Here is a 21,906-nt window from a genome sequence, read left to right as displayed (position 1 = left end):
CCCCTGGAGTCATATGGATTACTTTAATGATATCTTTGTGATTTTTGGAGCTACAAAAGTTTTGGCTACCATTCACTTGGATTTTATGGACCAACAGAGCTAAGATATTCTTTAAAAAATCTTTGTGTTCTGCAGAAGAAAGAAAGTAAATGATGAGAGAATTTTCATTTTTGGGTGAACTATCCCTTTAAACTGCCAATATTTTCATCAATATCAATGCAATTTTATATTAAATAACAAAAATGAAAAAGTCACAATGCCATTAAATCAGAGGTTTATATTTAATTCAAGATTCCTCACATTGTTATTCAGAAGGCAGGATTGACACATGAAACATATAAAGGGAACTAAAGGACCTGAATGTAAAAGTTTGTAATTTAAAGAAAAGGGACATGATGAAAGGCGAGTTGGTTACATCATCTTGCTGAAGTTCTCGATGGCTTCCTTCACTTTCTGCAGTTCTGTCTCATTCTGCCTCAGCTGGAAAGAAAAACAAATATCTGCCTTAGAAAATTCTGTTGCACTTCTGGTATATGGCACAGATAAAGTCAGGAAACTGCAAACAACTGAAATTTAAGACCATCTTCTCTCAGACCAATTGGTTCCCTCCATCCTACTTACCTTCTCAACATCTGCCTCCTGCACTTTACCAGGAACTTTCTCCTTGTAGTCGTTCTTGGCCATCTTCTCTTTCAGTTTCTCCATCTGTTTCTCCAGCTCTCCTTTCTTTGCCATTAGTTTGGTGACCTCTTTTTCTAAGTCAATCAAGCCCTAATCCAGGGAAACAGAATAATGGATTTAGAAACCGCCGTGTTTACATACAAAGAAAGCTCATTAAACTCTTTAAGATGTGAAGGGGGAATACATTTCTTGACACAAAGCCAAACCAAATGATTAGCTGTTGAAAGCATGTTATTTTTGGAGAAGCATATTTAAATTTACTTTCTCATTTTCTGCTGATTAAATTAACGTTATTCAAGTATTTGGCAGCTGTGGTTGGGATTATAACAGCCAGAGCTCAAAACGAACTTCTTCATGTGTATTAAACAAAGTCAGTCACTATTCACTGTGACAATGCTTGTCATGCTGATACATTCTGTAAGGTTTTCACCTTCAGCATGAGGTGGACAGAGCATTTGTCTGAGACAATGGCCACCGCACAGCCCTGTGGGACAGCACTGTCGCCCCCCGTGACCGGGTGAATAACCTGAGAGTATGACAGTGTCTGGATCTGCAGACTGTATTTCTGGACAAGAGCAACAGTATCAGAGTCTATGCATTGCAGATAACCTAAGAAAGAGATAAAAGAAAAAAATCGTTATAGTAAGCTACATTTGTGTTAAGTAATAGTACGCTAATAAAATGAGTGTTTAATCAGTAGCAATAACACAAATCCAAAGTTTGTGATCTACTATCAATTTTTGTGTTTGGAAAGGGATAGTTCCAGAAATGTTGTTCCAAACCCATATGACTTTATTTCATGCATGGAACACAAAAGGAGATGCTATGCTGAATAACCGCCTCAGTCACCATTCACTTTCATTGTATGGGTGACTGAGGTTGTCATTCTGCCTAACATCTCAATTTCTGTTCCATGCATGAAAGAAAGTTACATAGGTTTGGAAAGAGAGGGTAACTAAAATTATGATGGAGTTGCCATTTTTGAGTGAACTATTCCTTTAAGATTTTGTGTGGGTTGTGTGTAGAGTACTGTATGATGTCTTACAGTCAGCACGGGTCTTGGTCAGGTTGTAATCGGCCCTAAGTGATCGGATGGTTTTGACCACAGACATCACAAACTCCATATGACGGTCGACCTCCTCACTGTGCCAACAGAACTATAACCAAACAAAACACTGTTTATACTGGAAACCACTAGATAATGCATTCATTTTTTCATCTAATTTAAACAGTCATGTCATTAAAATTACAAAGATAATTTAGTTATATTACAGTCACCTTCACATTCTAAAAAATGATCCATGATAAAACTCACAAAATCCATTTTTGTGGGACATCAAAGACTATATGAGATATATATATATATATATTTTTCTTTCTTATTTTCTCCCCTTTTTCCTCCCCAGTTTGGCCTGCCCAATTCCCAGTGCACTCTAAGTCCTCGTGTTGGCGTAGTGACTCGCCTCAATCCGGGTGGCGAAGGACAAATCTCAGTTGCCTCCGCATCTGAGACCGTCAATCCACGCATCTTACCGTGGAGACATCATGTTATTCTCTGCGGCATCCATGCACAACTCACCATGCGCCCCACCGAGAGCGATTCGAACTCGCGAACTCCAGGGGTGGTAGTCAGTGTCTTTACTTGCTGAGCTACACAAACATCACTTTGTTATCTGAAACATTAATTCTGATTCTGGTGGTTTTCTGTAGGATTTTTCCCTTTTGAGATGGTAATTCTTATTTCGATTGCTACAGAATTTGTGTCTTAATTAGCAAAAAAAAAAAAAAAAAAAACTACAACTTTTTATTGTAACACTAAGACAGACCACTGTAATCCTTGACCGTTGACCCTTGCCATTCCTCACCTCTGAAGTGTCTGGATAGGGTGTGACACAGATGCTGGGGGGGCTGTCCTGTGGCCGTCTTCGCGGCAACCGCTGGAAGAGCTCCTCGGTAACGAAAGGCATGAAGGGAGACAGGAGGCGGAGTCCCACCTCTAGACAGGTGTAGAGTGTTTGTCTGCAGATGTCTGCCTCCTTCTGTCCCTCTGATACTGTCCTACTTAACACCGGCTTCACACTTTCCTACACAATCAAGAAAGAGAGAAAGAGTCTCAAAAATGCACCACAAACTGCTCTCAAAAAGCCTTAGATAACTTATTTAGAAAAGTGTGCAGAGAATAAGAGGGAGGCTAATCATGATAAGTATACATCTTAAAGACGAAGTGAGTAATTTCTGTGCCTATAGTGGCACTAAACAGAACTGAATGTTTTCAGACAGGTTTTCCAATCGCTACCCCATCTTTCATTGGTTATCCTAAAAGATAGTCCCGCCTCAAACTCACACCATTGGTTGAGCCAATGTTTCTGTTTCAGGCTGGTCATAATGCTCAAAACTAAAAGATCAATGTTTTCACAGAACCTAAGTATTTACACTTTTTAAGAAACTCAATGAATGGCTTACTTATGGCTGTGTGTGCATATTAAGATGGGATAGGAGAAAGTAAATAAACACTGGGAATAATGACATCATTAATAAAGGAGAGAGGCCAAAAGCAAATCTATGTATGTGGTGTGCTAAATTCATCACCAGATAGACATCACAGAGCTCGTAGAGCCAGAAATTGTAGATGGCAGTGGTAATTGCCGGGAAATCGTAGGCCTGGAATCTATTATCACACTGAGATACTGCAAAACTGAGCCGGGACAGAATCCAGCGATCAGACACACTCTCACTGCCACACAGCTGAAAGACACAGAGAGAATTAGACATTCAGAAGTCATCTGAGAGAGGATTCTACACAACACAATATGTAGCACACAGTATAATCTGATACTGAATGTGTGATATGTGGTGGACACATAAACAATCAAATCAAACATTCATTTTCTAGTGTCTTTTTCTAATATCCTGACATATCCTCCATGTATCCATGTCTTTCTCACCTGAGCTTTCTCCCATGGCACAAAGTCCTCTCCCAGAGTCCTCATCGCAAACTTTACTGCATTCCACAGCTTGTTACAGAAATGCCTGTATCCTAGAATCCTGTTCACATCCAGATTAATGTCTCGGCCTGGGTGAAATAAAAAAACAATACTTTTGTCACACTTTAGGCTGATTATAAGAGAGCTGCTGGACTACTATTTATTTGACACGTCCAAGTAGATTTCTTTTTTTTTTTTTTTTACCTTGACTGGTGTAGGCACACAGAGCAAACCTGAGAGCATCTGTGCCACATTCTGGAATTCCATTAGGATAGTCAGATTTCTACAAAGCAGACACTTTCACTTAAAGTATGAAGTAACTTACAATGTCTACTCTTATCCTGTATATAACATCATATAAGATGGGTTATACCTGTCCCTGTTTGGCCTTTTCAATCTCCAGAGGGTCAAGATTACTGTCAGTTAGCTGATCATGAAGACCCTATACACACAGACACACAATCCTTAACTGAATTAAATTAATACTCCAGGTTCATTACAAGTTATGCTCAATTGACAGCAATTGTGGCATAATGTTGATTACCAAAAAAAATAATTTCGACTCATCCCTCCTTTTCTTTAAAAAGAAGCAAAAATCAGGGCCTGGGTAGCTCAATGAGAATTGACGCTGACTACCACACCTGGAGTCGTGGGTTCGAATCCAGGGTGTGCTGAGTGACTCCAGCCAGGTCTCCTAAGCAACCAAATTGGCCCAGTTGCTATGGAGGGTAGAGTCACATGGGGTAACCCCCTTGTGGTTGCGATTAGTGGTTCTCGCTCTCAATGGGGCGCGTGGTAAGTTGTGCGTGGATCGCGGAGAGTAGCATGAGCCTCCACATGCTGCGAGTCTCCGCGGTGTCATGCACAACCAGCCACGTGATAAGATGCGCGGATTGACGTCTCGGAAGCAGAGGCAACTGAGACTTGTCCTCTGCCACCCGGATTGAGGTGAGTAACCGCGCCACCACGAGGACCTACTAAGTAGTGGGAATTGGGCATTCCAAATTGGGAGAAAAGGGGATAAAAATTTACATTAATTCTTCTGTTAAAACTCGTGTATTATTTGAGCTGTAAAGGGTTTTAGGGTTTATGGCGTTACATCGTCATTGAAACAAAGTTGTAAAACTGGATGTACCTTTATACAGAAAATATTAGTAAGTGATTTTATCACACTAAAATCATGTTAACACGTTTACGTCTGGTGGCTATACTTTTGAAACAGTAAGTATTGGTTTTCGGATTGTTCCATTGTAAGTGGCTCTTACTGTAACCCAGATTTGAAAGAAAAGTAGGGACAAGTCGAAATTATTTTTTGTAGTAATCAACATTATGCCACAAATGCTGTTGATTTAACATAATTTGTACTGAACCCGGAATATTCGTTTAAGTATATCTAGCAAAACATACAGAACAAATCTACATTAAATAGCTGCATGATAAGGTGGTGACAATGTCGATTGTGTGGTTACCTCCAATGATATGCCAGTGATGACATCCAGAGGGTCGATGACGTTACCAAGAGACTTACTCATTTTTCTGCCATGGGCATCTCGCACCACTGCATGCAGGTACACCTGAAAGAACACATCTGATTACAACTGATTTACTAAGTTACACCTGCACTCAAAGCAGAATGACACTAAACATCATGGAATATTTGGTAATTCAGTATTTAAGAGAAATGGTTTAATGGCCTAACTCCCAGAAATGATGCACACCATACCTCTTTGAAAGGGAGTTTTCCAGTGAGTTTGAGACCCATCATGACCATACGAGCCACCCAGAAGAACAGGATATCATGCCCCGTCTCTAGCAGCGTGCCTGGGTAGAACACTTGCAGGTCCTCTGACTAACATAAAACAGACAATATATAACAAACTTACAAAAATATTACACTATAGCTACATGACAATATGGCAACACCATGCAACTTTATAATGTATATACTGTATAGCTTGGGACATATCAAGAACAACCTCCACAGTGGATGTTGTTAAACATTTATACTAAGAGCTTACACCAACCCTATCCTTTTTGCCTTGCATGCCCTTCCGCAGAATGAGTGTGTGTGTGAGTTTGTGTGTTTAATGAATATCTGACCTCGTTTGGCCAGCCAAAGATTGAGAAGGGGAAGATCCCTGAGGAGAACCAAGTGTCCAACACATCTTCATCTAGAACACACAGACAGATCGACAGAAAGATATGCATTATTGCTGCCAAAAGATAAATACACACAAATACAAAACTGGAGAAAGTGATTTGTTGAGAAACTCGTAAATGGTACAAAGGTTATCCACTTACAAAAGAGCAGTTGTTTCAAATAGTAGCAGAAATTAAAGGATTGGAAAGTCCAATACTTAAAAAAAATGGACAGTTTTGTTTTTCGGCTGAAGGAGATGTGTCTAATAAGCGAATGAGTGTAAATGAATGCTTGTAATGGTTTGTAATTATGGAATGTTTTTGCATGTTTGTTTAAAATGTGCGTTGAGTGATTTCTGGCATGTTTGTTGCCTTAACCGTCCTATTCTGATCAAGAAGGGCCACTTACTTTACTGTTCGCAATCATTTTCGATTGCGAACAGTACAGGTGTAACAGTTTTTTATTCTTTTTAAGAAATAACATTTCTTCTTCCCTGAAGTAAAAATACAATTATGCACTTCTTTTGGGATTTCATTTTTGTTTTTTAAACATTATTTACATATAAATTTCAAAATGTCATAATTCATAGGCAAATAAGCAAATTTATGAACTTCACTACAATAGAAACCAAGTTGAAACATGAAGAAAACATGAGACTGTCATTGTTTTGGGGGCAGATTGCTGCCATCTGGTGAAAAAAAGATAAATATCATGACTTGAAAATCATGTTATGACAATAATGGCCAGTAGATGGATGCAGTGTTCTATGCAGCCACCTACTGTGTAGTTATGCATTTGGATATATTTAGACATTATCAAGCTATATTGTGTGTTATGTTCTGCATTCTGCCTTCTAGCTGTGTTAGTCTCATCTATTTATTTCTGTGTGTGTTTGCTGCATTGTGGGTGTGTTATGGTCTCACCCCCTCATTTATGATTTGTGTGAGTGTGTTTGTGTGTGTGTGTGTGTGTGTGTTCTGCACTGTGGCTGATTTATAGATTTGCATTTGACAAATAAAAAAAACCAATTGCTCTGTTTTTTAGTGATTCCCATTCATTTCCTACGGTCAATCAATTGACCGCGAAAAGTAAAGGTGTTACTTTTTTTTTTTTTTTTTTTTTACAACCACTTAGACTTATCGAATCAAGTCCAAACAAATGTTGTGTTCAGATGGTAAGTGGAGGAAAATTCACCAAGTCTTGTACCCTTCAGATAAAGAAAACTTTTATTACTTCAGAAAAATTTATTTCAGTCAAAAATAACAAACAGTATAGGATGGTTTAAAAATCATTTTAAAAGTTAAAGGATTTTTTTGGGAAAAAAGATTTTATTACATATGTGTGAGATTCCTACCCTGCCGAAGTGAGATTTTGTCTACAGTCACTTTGAAGCGTTTGGCAGCATTTTCTCTGGCCTCTTCCTCTGATCTGCCGCTGACCCAATAATGTCCATCCACATCCTAAATAAACACAGCAGCATCTCCATTTTTACCTGTTTTTGCATCCAGAGCATAAATAGCTTGCTGGCAACAGTGTGTCTCTGCTCACCTCGCCTGGTTTGACCGAAGAATCGTTCACAGTTACAAAGTACGCTGGTATCCTGTGACCCCACCACAACTGTCGTGAGATACACCAGTCCCTGAAACCATAAATAAAGAATGCGTTACCACAACCAAAAGAGATGAAAACTCCAGCAGAGAAAAGCTGAGCTAAGTATAGAGAGATCACCTGATGTTGTCCATCCAGTTGAACCAGGTTTTGAGGTGGTGGTCAGGGATGATCTTGAGTTCTCCGTTTCTGACAACATCTGCCGCCTGCTTTCCCATTTCTCTGCAGTTCACGTACCACTGGGGCTTCAGCAGAGGCTCCACTATGTCCTTAGAACGGCTGAAAAGCACATACACGTACTCATCAAATCCTTTGAGCATGTCAATATAGGAGTTGTAATGGGATTAAACATTGATTCCAGGATCAGATGGCAGCACTATGTGGATTAACATAGGATGTTTGAGTTCTGAAATGATGGTACTGTGTGGGAGTGGATGTCTAACCTGCAGACTGGCACCACCATAGGATTGTCTTTGATCTCTTTAAACTGGCCTCTGTCTTTGAGAGCCTGAAGCACAGCTTTCCTCGCCTCAAAACGCTTCATGCCCTAAAATACAAGAGCAACAGGATTGATCATAAAACAATCAATCAGTCTACTGGACTGCAATCAGATGGTTCATGGTCCAGCAAAATGTAAAAAACTTCAACTTAATAAAAAAAAACTATCGTTAACAACGTATTGATCTGTGATGGGCTTTTCAAAGATATCGGAGAGTGTGTGTACCAGAAATGGAGTAGGGACATTGATGAGGAGGCCGTTGTCATCTAGGATGTTGATGAAGGGCAGCTTGTGTCTCTCTCCCACCTCATAATCATTATGATCATGAGCAGGAGTAATCTTCACCGCACCTGTACAACAACACTGTAATTCAACACTCAGAGACATACAAGCAAATAACAGGGAAAGAGGTACACTTTTTGACCCAGCGTTTGTAATAGCTGTTCTTACTGGCCTATTTACAATTATTTCAAATGTCATGTAAATGCGTTTTTCTTGCTTTGTCGTATTTTTTAAAGAAGCAGATTTTTGGGAGTAATCAGCGTATTGGTGTGTATGTAAAACGCGCTCATTAACTCAATCATCGCAATTTCTGGAGTGATTTCTGTATTCGTACAGACATGGATCGATTCACTCCTGCATTTAAATGCCGTTGTCATTCCCAAAACAGTGCTGTGTATACACTAGCCACAAGCACACATTCTCTGAACGGTAGTCAGGTCATGAACCCATATTACACTAAAAAATGTTAAGGGGAAAGGATGGGTACAGAAATAGTTCTGGCACTATGCTGCTTGGTCTGTGTCCCGCTAAAAGCATACAGCTGAAGATCAATGAATCAAAAACAAATTTGAGAATCACATCCAGGAAGCTGTGCTATTCTTTAGTTTATAAGACATAAGAGGATGATTATGCCTGTCGTCTGATTATTACCTGTTCCAAAGTTCATGTCCACGAAGTCATCAAACACGATGGGCATCTTTCTGTCACAGAATGGGTGAACGACCATCTTGCCTTTAAGGTGCTGCACAGAAAGGGAGATGTTCCATTTAATTTAATTTAACTGCATCATGCTCCTGTAGCTAAACTGGTGCTAGAAACACCAAGGTCATGGATTAGATTCCCAGGAAACATGCATACTGTAAATTTATAGGATAAAAGGGATAAATGTAAAAAAGTTATACACATTCAGAATACGACTAGAAGGAAACTTTGCATTACCTGATATCTGGTGTCATTAGGGTGGACAGCCACAGCTGTGTCTCCAAGCATGGTCTCAATACGTGTGGTAGCCACCACCACCTCCTCATCTGAGAGTGTACAACATTTTATTTTCAAAACCTTCATATCTTCCTGCACTGAAGAATATACATCTCTTCTGTTAAAGGGATAGTTCACCCACAAATGAAAAAAAATCTCTCATCATTTATTCACCTTCATGCCATCCCAGATGTGTGTGACTTTTTCATCTTCTGAACACAAAAAAAATATTTTTAGTAGAATATTTCAGCACTGTAGGTCCATACAATGCAAGTGAATGGTGACCAGACCTTTCAAGCTCCAAAAATCACACAAAGCAGCATAAAAGTAATCTATACAACCCCAGTGGTTAAATCAATGTCTTCTGAAGTGATATTATAAGCGTGGATGAGAAACAGATAAATATTTAAATTATTTTTACTATAAATCTCTTTTATAGTAAAAAATTATTGAAATATTTATCTGTTTCTCACCCAAAGTGATTAATAGATATTCTTCTAAAAATCTTTGTTTGTGTTCAGCAGAAGAAAGTAAGTCACAAACATCTGGGATTACATTAAGGTGAGTAAATGATGAGAGAATTTTCATTTTTGGGTGAACTATCTCTTTAAACTAACTCAATTCTTCCAGTCTCTCTTCTCTCACCTGATCCTTCAATCTTATATGAGAAGGACACAAGTACTCCAAACTCAATCTTCTCTTTGTAACCCGGCACAGGTAGAAGAGTACGAACTGTCAGCTCTTTTTTATCCACCTGCAACACAAAACAGTTTAATAGAGATCAAATCTCAAAACCATTCTAACTTTGAGAAAGCCATTAGTGCGGATCACCCACCAACACACATGATACCCACTAAAATGTGAAATTCTCAGATTAAAGTTTTCTAGTAAAGCTACCACATCTGTTATTCACAGAAGTAATGGATTTCTATGGTTTGTACATACACAGATGAGCCTAAGCATTATGACCACAGGTGAAGCAAATAACGTTGATCATCTCCTAACAAGGCCACATGTCAAGGTCTGGGTAGATTAGATGGTAAGCAAACAATCAGTTCTCAAAGTCAACGTGTTGAATGCAGGAGAAATGGGCAGGAGTAAAGACCTGAGCGACTCTGACAAGGGCCAAAATGTTATGGCCAGATGACTGGGTCAGAGCATATCTGAAACGGCAAGGCTTGTGGAGTGCTCCTGGTCAGCAGTGGTGAGTACCTACCAACAGTGGTCTGAGGAGGGCCTGAGGAGGGCCTGAGGGACAAACCACAAACCGGTGACAGGGTGCTGGGCGCCCAAGGCTCATCGATGCACAAAGGCAACAAAGGCTATTCCGTCTGGTCCGAACCGACAGAAGATCTACTGTGGCACGAGTCACAGAAAATGTTAACGATAGTTAAGGGAGGAATGAGACACAATACACAGTGCATTGCACTCTGATGCGTAGCCACAGACCGGTCAGAGTGGCCATAAAGTGGCCTGTCCACCATCGAAAGTGCCTAAAATGGGTACAGGAGTGTCAGAACGGACCTTGGAGCAGTGTAAAAAGGTCACCTGGTCCGATGAGTCACGTTTTCTTTTACATCATGTTGACGGCCGTGTATGTGTGTGCCGTTTACCTGGGGAAGTGATGGCACCAGGATGCACTGTGGGAAGACTACAAGCCGGTGGAGGGAGTGTGATGCTCTGGGCAATGTTCTGCTGGGAAACCCTGGGTCCGGCCATTCATGTGGACCAGGTACACCCCTTCATGACAGTGGCCTATTTCAGCAGGATAATGCGCCCTGCCACACTGCACACATTGCTCGGGAATGGTTTGAGGAATATGACGAAGAGTTCAAGGTGCTGCCCTGACCTCCAAATTCCTCAGATCTAAATCCGACTGATCATCTGTGGGATGTGCTGGACCAACAAGTCTGATCCATGGCACTCCACCTTGCAACTTACAGGACTTGAAGGATCTGCTGCTAATGTCTTGGTGCCAGATACCACAGGACACCTTCAGGGGTCTTGTAGAGTCCATGCCTCAGTGTGTCAGCACTTTTTTGTTGGCACGCGGAGGACCAACAGCACATTAGGCAGGTGGTCATAATGTTTTGGCTCATCAGTGTATTGCTACCATTGACTTGACAAAAATTATATTAAAACTGCACTGAAAATACAGTAGTCTACAACCAGTTTGACAAAGTGGCAAAGTACATTTTATATTAAACTAAATGCACAATTTCTGCAATGACGTGTAAGGTTGTTAGCTAAATCAATTAAGAAAATCATTTTTAATATTGATTCATATAGACATACAAGTAAACGCCTTAGAATAACTTTGTAACTGCCTTAACTCTGACAAAAGATTCTATAGCTACGTCCACACTGCAGCTGAATGTGGTCCAAATCTGATTTTTTTGTAAGGTTGTTCACATGACATTTGTAGCCCATATCAGACAATAGTCTGAGCAGCCAATAATCTTTAACTGACCCTCAAGTGTATAACACTCCCTTAGCATGCGTATAACAAACCCAGACATGTTCATTATTTTATTATGTATAATGTAAAAAAAAAAAATATTATTTGATACCAGAATAAGACATTAATGACTATCTAATAAAATATTTGCAAGTGATGGAAGACCAGATGGATAAAGTAATTTTAAAGTAATTTGCAGTCATATGGTGGAATTTAGTTACCATTGAAGCTGAAGAATGTAATATTATGAGCGCGACATCATATATATATATAAGGTTGTTAGTTATCTGTAATTATTTCAGATATCGACTGACTTGCTTGCAGTTGCGTTTTGTTACGGTTAAAGAAATATACAACAGAAACTGTTTTCTGTACGAGTGACCTAAGCAAAGAGCCATGTTACATAGGCTTAATCTACCTCTGCATCTTTCCATGCGCATATTTTACTATGTGAAATTCAAACGAACCGCTGATCCCAACTGATGAAGCCTATAATTTTTCTTTCCTTTTCTTAAAAAGGAAATTAATGCATTTACTAGAAAATATATGATTTGAAATTAAAGGTTTTAAACCATAACAGGCATATTATACGGTAAATCAAGCGTGCAAGTGACGAATGTTGAGTTAGATTGAGATATATATATATATATATATATATATATATATATATATATAAAAATATATTAAAAAAAAATTTAAAAAAAAAACATTAAATCTGACCTGGCGGTTCAGACTGAAGGCACGTTGGAAAAAAATCAGATACATATCCTATTTATTTCCACAAATGAAAGAGGCCCAGATTGGTTTTGAAAATGCCAGAAAATGTTCAAAGTGCATGTGGCAGTTCACACTATCATCCAATTAATAGCTCTGTGTCACATGTGAGTGAAAAAAAAAAAAAAAAAAATCATACTTTGGCAACATTCAGCTCCGGTGTGAACGTAGCCTATGTTACGAAGCACGAACATAGAACATTTCTGAAAATGTTATAACTCCATTAGTGGGAACTTTTCCAGCACTAATCTGTCTGCAATTTGACAACAGGTCCAGTTCACATATGTTTAACGTATATGAAGTTGAGATGGCACAGACTGCTCACAGCGCATTTAGAGCAAGTTTGCATGAATGTTTTCAGATATGATGTACCTCTATGTCAGAGATAGCAGAGTTGAGCGTGCAGGACCAGTTGACCAGTCTCTTGCTCCTGTAAATCACACCCTCCTCATGCATTCGTATAAACGCCTCCTGGACCGCAAACGACAGTTTCTGCAGGCAGACCGTATTACACATAATTTAAGACAGTACTCATCATTTAATAATGGTGCTGTAAAGTTTAGTAAAGTGAAGCTTGTTGATGATAACTAGAACTACTGGTTGTCATTTAATACTTGAGTGGTTTATATATAGTCTATACTGAAGTACATGAGCTCAATGACGTCTGTTAGGATTCTGTGCGTTGTACTCACAGTATCCATGGTAAAACAAGCTCGGTCCCAGTCAAGAGAGGAGCCCAACTTTCTCAGCTGATGGTAGATGCGATCTCCCTTTCTGTTCAACACCGAAAGAGACAGAAATATATTAATTTCATTTGAACTACACTGAACATTGAACTAAAAGATGCTTACATTAAAAAACATGGTATGAGAAGGCTGCATAACTGCTGCCTACATAACATTTACAATAAATATAACATTACACTTCTTGACAAATTAATTTCCATAACTTTTTTGACTGATTCGCTAATGAATCATTCATACTGATTTGTGAAAAGGTTGAACTGATTCATTAGAACAATTTACTGACAAATCAGACATATGGCTTGATGAATTATTCTACATAACTGCAATATTCAACTTGTGAAATATTGTTTATATTTTATTAATTTCTTAGACCTTTTCTGTCCAAGAAAACTCCATTTTAAAATTCCAGGATATTTCCCCATTACTGTGGGTACCCTGCATTCAGATGATTCTTGTCAATATGAATCATCACTCTCCATTCAAAAGAATTCTCCTCATCCTCTCCTCTCATACTCACTCGTTCTTCCACCTCCAGACCTCCTGGATGAAGTTCTCTCTACCAAGGTCATGTCTGGTCATCTTTCTCTCCCTCATCAGTTTCTTCTCCACCACCACCTGTGTGGCGATACCAGCGTGATCACAGCCGGGATTCCACAGCGTCGTCTCACCTCTCATTCTGTGCCTGCGTCATCAAATAAAGGCAAACTAATGATTACACATGTCTTATGATGCATTATTTCTGATGTAAGAGGCCACTACACATTAAAGTTTTAAAATAAACTGTAATTTATGATATTCGTTAACATCAGTTAACAATCAGTCAAAAAATATCTGGTCTTGAATTACTGATATTAAAGCATAATATTTATTACTGGGATAAACCTGACAACAACTAACATTTATAACTATTATATTAACTATTTATAACAATTATGGCTGGATACCATCTGGTCAGGGAGTCCTGAATAGCATTGGTTAAGGCGTGGCCAAGGTGAAGGGAACCGGTCACATTTGGTGGTGGGATACACATCATGAACACTCCACGCTGATTTGGCTCACTTACATTCTTCCTCTAGTAAATCAGTGCAGAGAGACCACAGAATTACCGTTAAAAGAATAAATGTAGTATTTATTGTGTTGGGTGAAACTGGAAACTTCAAAAGATTGTCATGTCATACCCCATATTCAGGCTTAAAAAATCCCTGTTTCTCCCACCAGGGGTACCAGGCTGCTTCCACGTACTGAGGACTATATGAGTCAGGCAGAGGACTCAGGACATCTAAAACAGATGAAGAGAAGAGACACATAAAGAGAGTGGGAAATGATTAGATGTGCATTACAAAGTAGAAAAATCCAAAAACCAAAAGCACACCTTTCTTTTCTCCAGGCGAAGTGGGGATGTCGTAAGTGATCACACCAAGTTCCTTCTTCTCGGGTTTGACTTTTTTCTGTTGGAAGGAATAAAGTATAGACAAGTTGAAAAACAGTCAAAACAGCTGGTCTGTAAGACACTGAGATCACCACTCTACCTCTGTCTGAGGCTGCATCTTCTTTTTCTCTTCCATCTCCTTCTTCTGTTGAAACTTCTCCATCTTTTCACGCTTCTTGGCTTCTTTCTTCAGCTGAGCCTCCGTCTTGGGAGGACCTGAGAGTAGCAAGCAGAGAACAAACAAACACAAATCATTCAGAGACAATGATAATGCAATGCATTTATATTGTGATAGAATGAGATCATTGGTGGGGGTATAGAAGGAACAGAAGGAGCTGAAGTGTGTAACTTCTGCACCAGTAGCGTCACAAAGTGGAACTGCAAAGAAATATGACTGATTTCATACAGGGTTTCCCAAACACTTCTTTTAAACACACAGTTCCTTACCATTTGCAGGTGCACTGTTGGGTGTAACAGTGTTGGAGGCAGCGGCTGCCATAGAATTGGTGGCAGTGCTTGGTTTAGGTGTGACTGGCACCATTTTCTCACACAGTGAGATATTACCCAACACTTTCAAGAACTGCGGCTGGTTCACACAGGTATTAAACCATCTGGTCACATTCACCAATGACTTCCTGTCTGAAGGCTCCAGGGCCTGAGAGAACAAAACATGCTATAATCAGGACTCATACTGTTTGATGCCAGCTCTCCCTCTCTAACATCTGGCTGACAAGAACAATTTGAAAATGTCCATTTAACCTTTACATGCATACCTCAGGTCTTTAGTGACCCAGGACCTCATTTCACCCCCTGAACCTCATCCATTTTTTGCAGTTTTTTTACCAACACCTTTTTAGTATTTTTTTGCATTTCCATAAATTATATTTTTATGGTTATTTAATATCTAAATAATTTTACTATCACAGGATATCTATTTCTTTTTTATAACAAGAGAAATGTATACTATATTCATACTAATACAGGTGCATCTCAATAAATTAGAATGTCGTGGAAAAGTTCATTTATTTCAGTAATTCAACTCAAATTGTGAAACTCGTGTATTAAATAAATTCAATGCACACAGACTGAAGTAGTTTAAGTCTTTGGTTCTTTTAATTGTGATGATTTTGGCTCACATTTAACAAAAACCCACCAATTCACTATCTCAAAAAATTAGAATATGGTGACATGCCAATCAGCTAATCAACTCAAAACACCTGCAAAGGTTTCCTGAGCCTTCAAAATGGTCTCTCAGTTTGGTTCACTAGGCTACACAATCATGGGGAAGACTGCTGATCTGACAGTTGTCCAGAAGACAATCATTGACACCCTTCACAAGGAGGGTAAGCCACAAACATTCATTGCCAAAGAAGCTGGCTGTTCACAGAGTGCTGTATCCAAGCATGTTAACAGAAAGTTGAGTGGAAGGAAAAAGTGTGGAAGAAAAAGATGCACAACCAACCGAGAGAACCGCAGCCTTATGAGGATTGTCAAGCAAAATCGATTCAAGAATTTGGGTGAACTTCACAAGGAATGGACTGAGGCTGGGGTCAAGGCATCAAGAGCCACCACACACAGATGTGTCAAGGAATTTGGCTACAGTTGTCGTATTTCTCTTGTTAAGCCACTCCTGAACCACAGACAACGTCAGAGGCGTCTTACCTGGGCTAAGGAGAAGAACTGGACTGTTGCCCAGTGGTCCAAAGTCCTCTTTTCAGATGAGAGCAAGTTTTGCATTTCATTTGGAAACCAAGGTCCTAGAGTCTGGAGGAAGGGTGGAGAAGCTCATAGCCCAAGTTGCTTGAAGTCCAGTGTTAAGTTTCCACAGTCTGTGATGATTTGGGGTGCAATGTCATCTGCTGGTGTTGGTCCACTGTGTTTTTTGAAAACCAAAGTCACTGCACCCGTTTACCAAGACATTTTGGAGCACTTCATGCTTTCTTCTGCTGACCAGCTTTTTAAAGATGCTGATTTAATTTTCCAGCAGGATTTGGCACCTGCCCACACTGCCAAAAGCACCAAAAGTTGGTTAAATGACCATGGTGTTGGTGTGCTTGACTGGCCAGCAAACTCACCAGACCTGAACCCCATAGAGAATCTATGGGGTATTGTCAAGAGGAAAATGAGAAACAAGAGACCAAAAAATTCAGATGAGCTGAAGGCCACTGTCAAAGAAACCTGGGCTTCCATACCACCTCAGCAGTGCCACAAACTGATCACCTCCATGCCACGCCGAATTGAGGCAGTAATTAAAGCAAAAGGAGCCCCTACCAAGTATTGAGTACATATACAGTAAATGAACATACTTTCCAGAAGGCCAACAATTCACTAAAAATGTTTTTTTTATTGGTCTTATGATGTATTCAAATTGTTTGAGATAGTGAATTGGTGGGTTTTTGTTAAATGTGAGCCAAAATCATCACAATTAAAAGAACAAAGACTTAAACTACTTCAGTCTGTGTGCATTGAATTTATTTAATACACGAGTTTCACAATTTGAGTTGAATTACTGAAATAAATGAACTTTTCCACGATATTCTAATTTATTGAGATGCACCTGTATACACACACACACAAATAAATATTTTATCACGTTGATTTTCTGTGCAACAATGAATTAACATCAATATTAATAATTCCATGCACATGTACTCATACATATTATACATATTATTTCTTACTCAAGGGTGGCACTGTTGTTTCAGTGATTGACGTTTGACATTGTTATTTTATGAAGAAACAATGTGGAAGTAAACTATAGCAAGTGTAACACATGAACAGAAGCAAGTTGTGCATCTATTTAGACTCAATAAATGCCCGAAAAAATACTTATGTTTAGCTTATGTGTATCTTATGTGTTGTGTAGCTCAGTATGTGTTTGACAGCCAGTTGCATCTCATGAAATGTCAGTAGCCAAGTTTCCATCCAGTTTTCACGCTATTTTGTTATTGACAAAGTGAAAATGCGTAAAAGAAAGTTTGGGAAATTTGCCATCTTCTGCCTGTTTCCATTCAAATGGCCTTTTATCGATACAAATGGTGTGCGTGATGACGTCATAGCTAAAAAAAACACTGTCACATAAGTTTTGGTTTATCGCAAAAGAAATTTGCCCTTAAGCCATTTCCATACAGAAATGTGTGTTTATCGCTAATTGTGTACCTTTCGCCTCCCAGATGTCCCTAATTTTTTTCCCTCCAAAGTCTTGTAAAATGGGGAGAGTATTAGCCAGCTTAATGTTATTTTAATTTCACAAATAAAAGCAATCAGAGGAGGAATTGCAATCAAAAGGGAACAGTTGCCCTTCTGATAGGACTGTAATATTGGTCCTGATGTTGCACCTATCGCAGGTTGCCACCGGTTCCGACCCGAATGCGAATCGTCATGGCCCTGTTCAAGCTAGCAACCTGCACCAAGTAGTGGGGGAAACTTTCAGTCTTAGTATAAGGACCATCAATCGATGTGTATATGCTGTGTGCACAACTATTAAAGAAAAATTGATGCAGTGTAATATCAGTGTATGGTACATTCCTGATATTCAATAGGCTATTTTGAACCATCATCTAAAGCATTGCCATCACAATTGCATAATGTCCCGCATATTTGTCCATCAACTTTTAACGACCAACTGAACTTGATTGTCATCTAAAATAAATTTTAGTGTCATAATGCAATTTACATTTTCTGAACAAGCTCAGCAAATGTGATCCGAGGTAAAGAGGGTTAGATTTAAAATATTTAAACGTTTTAAAATGTTCAAAAGCTCGTTTTCTGAAAGTGATCTCAGCATTGGACAAATAGTTCTGATAGTTTATAGTGTTGAAAAAAAGTGTAGAACATTCTGAGAATGTCACCTACAGAACAGGGTAAGGCTAATTTCATTTGTGAAAAGAAAAGGCATATATGTCTAAAAATATTATTTTTTTCATTTGGTAATTAATTATTTTATTTAATGCTTTATTCATTTGGTAATTTATTTAGCTTAATTTAATATAGGGAATTTTACCGGCATTTTTCAAAAGTATAAACAATAATTTAATAGAATTGGGCTATGTTAGTGTTTCAAAAAAGCACACTGAAGCGTTTCTCCTAGTATTGTGTATTTGTTTTTAATTTAAAACATCTTTGTGCACAGAAATGATATGTTATTTTGTATTTTGGTCTAATTCCATGACTGCTGTCTATTATTTTGAATGGTGTGGAAAAGCAACTTTAATAAATAAACGGATGTCTACCGCTATTACATTAATCACAAACAGTGGCCATTCATTTGTTCTCCGTGCACTTGTCCATGTGCATGACACGAGATATTTGTGTTGGTACTCCTGGAAGTGTCATGTTTGCAGCATCAGATCTATATGCTGTTAAGATCGATCCTTAATCACGTACAATAAATTGGCTTTCAAGGATGTATATCTTGTCATCATGATTAACACAGATTAACGATTGGGGTAAATTCTGTCATGTGACAATACATTTTTGCATTAATGACAATTTTCTCGACAAAAAGTGTTTCCAAACCAGTTTTTCACGACATTTGAAGTATCGACATAGAGTTTATGCGCTAGAGTTAAACGGAAAAATATTATGTCAACACTTGTGAAATTTTAGCGATAATTCATGTTTCCATCAGCTTTATTTTGATGCGCTAAAACTTTTTTCACAAAAATCCTTGGATGGAAACATAGTTAGCGTGAAATTAATGAATCCTGTTCTAGATTTGTCCTGATTTGTCACATTATCTCTCTGATATATAAAAATAAAACATAAAAATATATTTTATTCTATTAATTTCTAATTGTCTTGAAAATATTTTGAAAATTTGACACTGTCTGGGCATTTTGTACATCCATTTGTGACAGATATAAGTGCCGGGTCTCTAAAGACCCGAAAATATAAGATTGTTTGGTGAAATTCCCATGCATTTAAAGGTTAATAATAAAACCCTGCATGATTAAAAAAATAAAATAAGTGGTCTTTCTCATTAAAAGTAGAAGTCAGGTTACAGATTTGCACTCACATATTTAAACGGCAGCAATGCTGCCATAGCAACAGCCATATCTGCCAGCGTCACACCCTCCCCAACCAGGAATGTCCGTGGCTGTAGAGTCTCATCTAGAGCTTTCAAAACACGCAGCAGCTCTGCTCTGGAACTCTGCTGAAACTGTAATTTAAGGTAATTATGTTAGATCATAAATGGACAATCCAATATAGTGCATTTACTCACCCTCATGTCATTTACAGTGACATGAGCAACAATGGATTCAGTATGGAAAACAGCGACTCAGACATTCATGCAAAATATCTTCTTTTGTGTACTGCAAACTAAAAGTCATATGCAATTTGAACGCCATCAGGGTAAGTACTGTAGAAGAAGCAAGAATGTTTAACTCTTTAAACTAGGGCTAGACATGGATTTGTGTTTCTTGATGAGCATAGACAAATTGAGGACAAAAATAAATCAAGATTATCCAGTGAAAAAGTATTCTAATCATATTTGGGTACACAGGCTCACCTTTTTGTCAATTCCCATCACACCCAGCAGAGGGAACGCCACAGCGCAGGCCACAGGCGTCAGCTCATTTTCAGCAAAGCTCAGCCACTGCCACACCTGACTCTCCTGCTTCTTATCACTGCCTGTCCGTTTACCCACCGCTGCCAGGTACCAGCTCACAGCACTGGCACCAGTGAGCACTGCGCCCCCCGAACCAGCCAAGACCAGTGCGGGACGAGACCGGGCAACCTCAGCCGGAGGGTCCTCTTGCACTATTCGTGGAGGAGATCGGCAGTACTCAGCAGCGATCCATGGCAACAAACTCCTGAAGTCATCAGGGTGGGGAGAGATGTAGAGAGTGTCCATCTGAGAGAGAAATATTAATATTAAAAATACTGTTTTCTATAAAAATTAGATAGACAGATAGATAGATAGATGCACTTTAAAATTGATATACATGGCGTGGAAGAGAAAGCATTTGTTAAAATACAATAATTCACCGCAGTCTTCAGTCTAATAGATCTTGAATGCATACATGAAAGCAAAAGTATTGGCAGATGATGCAGTTGAGCCACATTTCATCATGCCATGTGACAAAACTTAAATCTTGACTTAAATCATTGAGATATGAATATAGAAGTCTGAAAACACTGTATAGTACACAATAAAATAGTTATTTATGCAGTGCCAGTGTACACTGTATACAATCCTTTTACATTCATTTCTAGTTTTGAAATACATTTTCTATATTGAATGCAGAATTCTTCCTCAGTCCTGATCCCATAACTACCTCGACTATACAAACTCTTGGACAGTAACCTTTGGGGAATTTATATAATCAGAAATTAGGTAAATTAGATGTTTGAATAGTGGCTTGCCCCTCTTAAGTCTAAAGATAGCCGGCTAATTGGCTAAACACAAATGCTATGTTCATATCAGCAGATCTATGACTGCAGGCAAAAGTTAACAAACAACATAAACGACATGGGTACATTCAATATTCCTGATCCGCATAGATAGGGCAGCAAATGTATTTGTTAAAGTCTCATTGAAAATAATTCATAACTCACCTGTAGGCAGCAGTAGGAAACGTCAGTCCAATCCAGCATGCAGGGATTCTTGCGCTTTACAGGAGCTACCGTAAAGCCTAACAACTGTCGTAAAGCGCATCCGTCTGACGCAATAAATGTGTAACAGACTGAAGTATCCAGCAAAGGCGCGTGTGAGCTACAGTTATCAGAGATCGTATGATGTTTTACTTTGTGAACATGCTGTAATCGCGTAAACGGCCAGTCATTTAATATAATATTTCTAATGGAAGATTTATTTAGTCATTCTCCGTATAGACACATACCGTAGAGTATTTGCTAAATATATTCAACATTTCCACCGTTATTGACAAGGGAAAAAGATACAAGCTGTGCCCCAAACGGCACACTATACACTTACAAAATGTACTATGCACTCAGTCATCTAGTGTATGAATTTTAAAAGTGTAGAACTGTCCAAAATGGAACACTTAACGGTTTTTTTTTTTTACTACACTGAAGCGTTCGCTGTTTAACAGCTGACGGAAGTGACGTTTCAAACCCAAGCGTTGTGTTGTCGCTAGTTTTAGCGTGCTGTCTATGCTCAGTTCAACACTTATATCTCAACAATATACATATTCACACAGCATGGTATGATGGTAAAGCGTTTAACTCACTTTATTAAGGTGCAGTCTTCACAGAAGTTTCGCTAGTTGTCATATTTTCCATTATTTACTATTGTTTTGCCAGATCACTATCGCTGCCGGTAACTCCGCCCCTTCCGCTATGTATGATAAGCAGCGTGTGC

At 38.8% G+C, this 21,906-nt stretch overlaps 1 protein-coding gene across 2 annotated transcripts; it reads right to left on the bottom strand.

The window, feature by feature from the left end:
* Positions 1 to 262: 262 nt before the first annotated feature.
* LOC127454251 (valine--tRNA ligase-like) lies at positions 263 to 21,906 on the bottom strand. 2 transcript variants are annotated; one of them, XM_051721319.1, is made up of 31 exons: positions 21,776 to 21,906; positions 20,092 to 20,436; positions 19,597 to 19,740; positions 15,027 to 15,234; positions 14,680 to 14,795; positions 14,523 to 14,598; positions 14,329 to 14,429; positions 14,095 to 14,222; positions 13,668 to 13,832; positions 13,097 to 13,178; positions 12,777 to 12,896; positions 9,818 to 9,926; positions 9,134 to 9,222; positions 8,846 to 8,936; positions 8,138 to 8,262; positions 7,857 to 7,960; positions 7,534 to 7,692; positions 7,354 to 7,444; positions 7,160 to 7,265; positions 5,766 to 5,836; positions 5,389 to 5,514; positions 5,135 to 5,239; positions 4,039 to 4,107; positions 3,870 to 3,948; positions 3,627 to 3,754; positions 3,271 to 3,426; positions 2,547 to 2,765; positions 1,727 to 1,838; positions 1,112 to 1,290; positions 622 to 771; positions 263 to 480 (listed from the first exon to the last, which is right to left on the bottom strand). In XM_051721319.1, exons 2-31 carry the CDS (start codon positions 20,434 to 20,436, stop codon positions 412 to 414), a joined length of 3,822 nt encoding a protein of 1,273 aa, XP_051577279.1. In that variant the 5' UTR covers positions 21,776 to 21,906; the 3' UTR covers positions 263 to 411. The 2 variants fall into 2 exon arrangements, with proteins under 2 accessions (XP_051577279.1, XP_051577278.1); XM_051721318.1 differs by lacking the exon at positions 21,776 to 21,906 and adding an exon at positions 21,141 to 21,630.

This window comes from Myxocyprinus asiaticus, chromosome 16 (assembly GCF_019703515.2).
Source record: "Myxocyprinus asiaticus isolate MX2 ecotype Aquarium Trade chromosome 16, UBuf_Myxa_2, whole genome shotgun sequence".
Taxonomy (NCBI): Eukaryota; Metazoa; Chordata; class Actinopteri; order Cypriniformes; family Catostomidae; genus Myxocyprinus; species Myxocyprinus asiaticus.
Note: the sequence above shows the minus strand (reverse complement) of the source record. Positions and strands in the feature narration are given on the sequence as shown.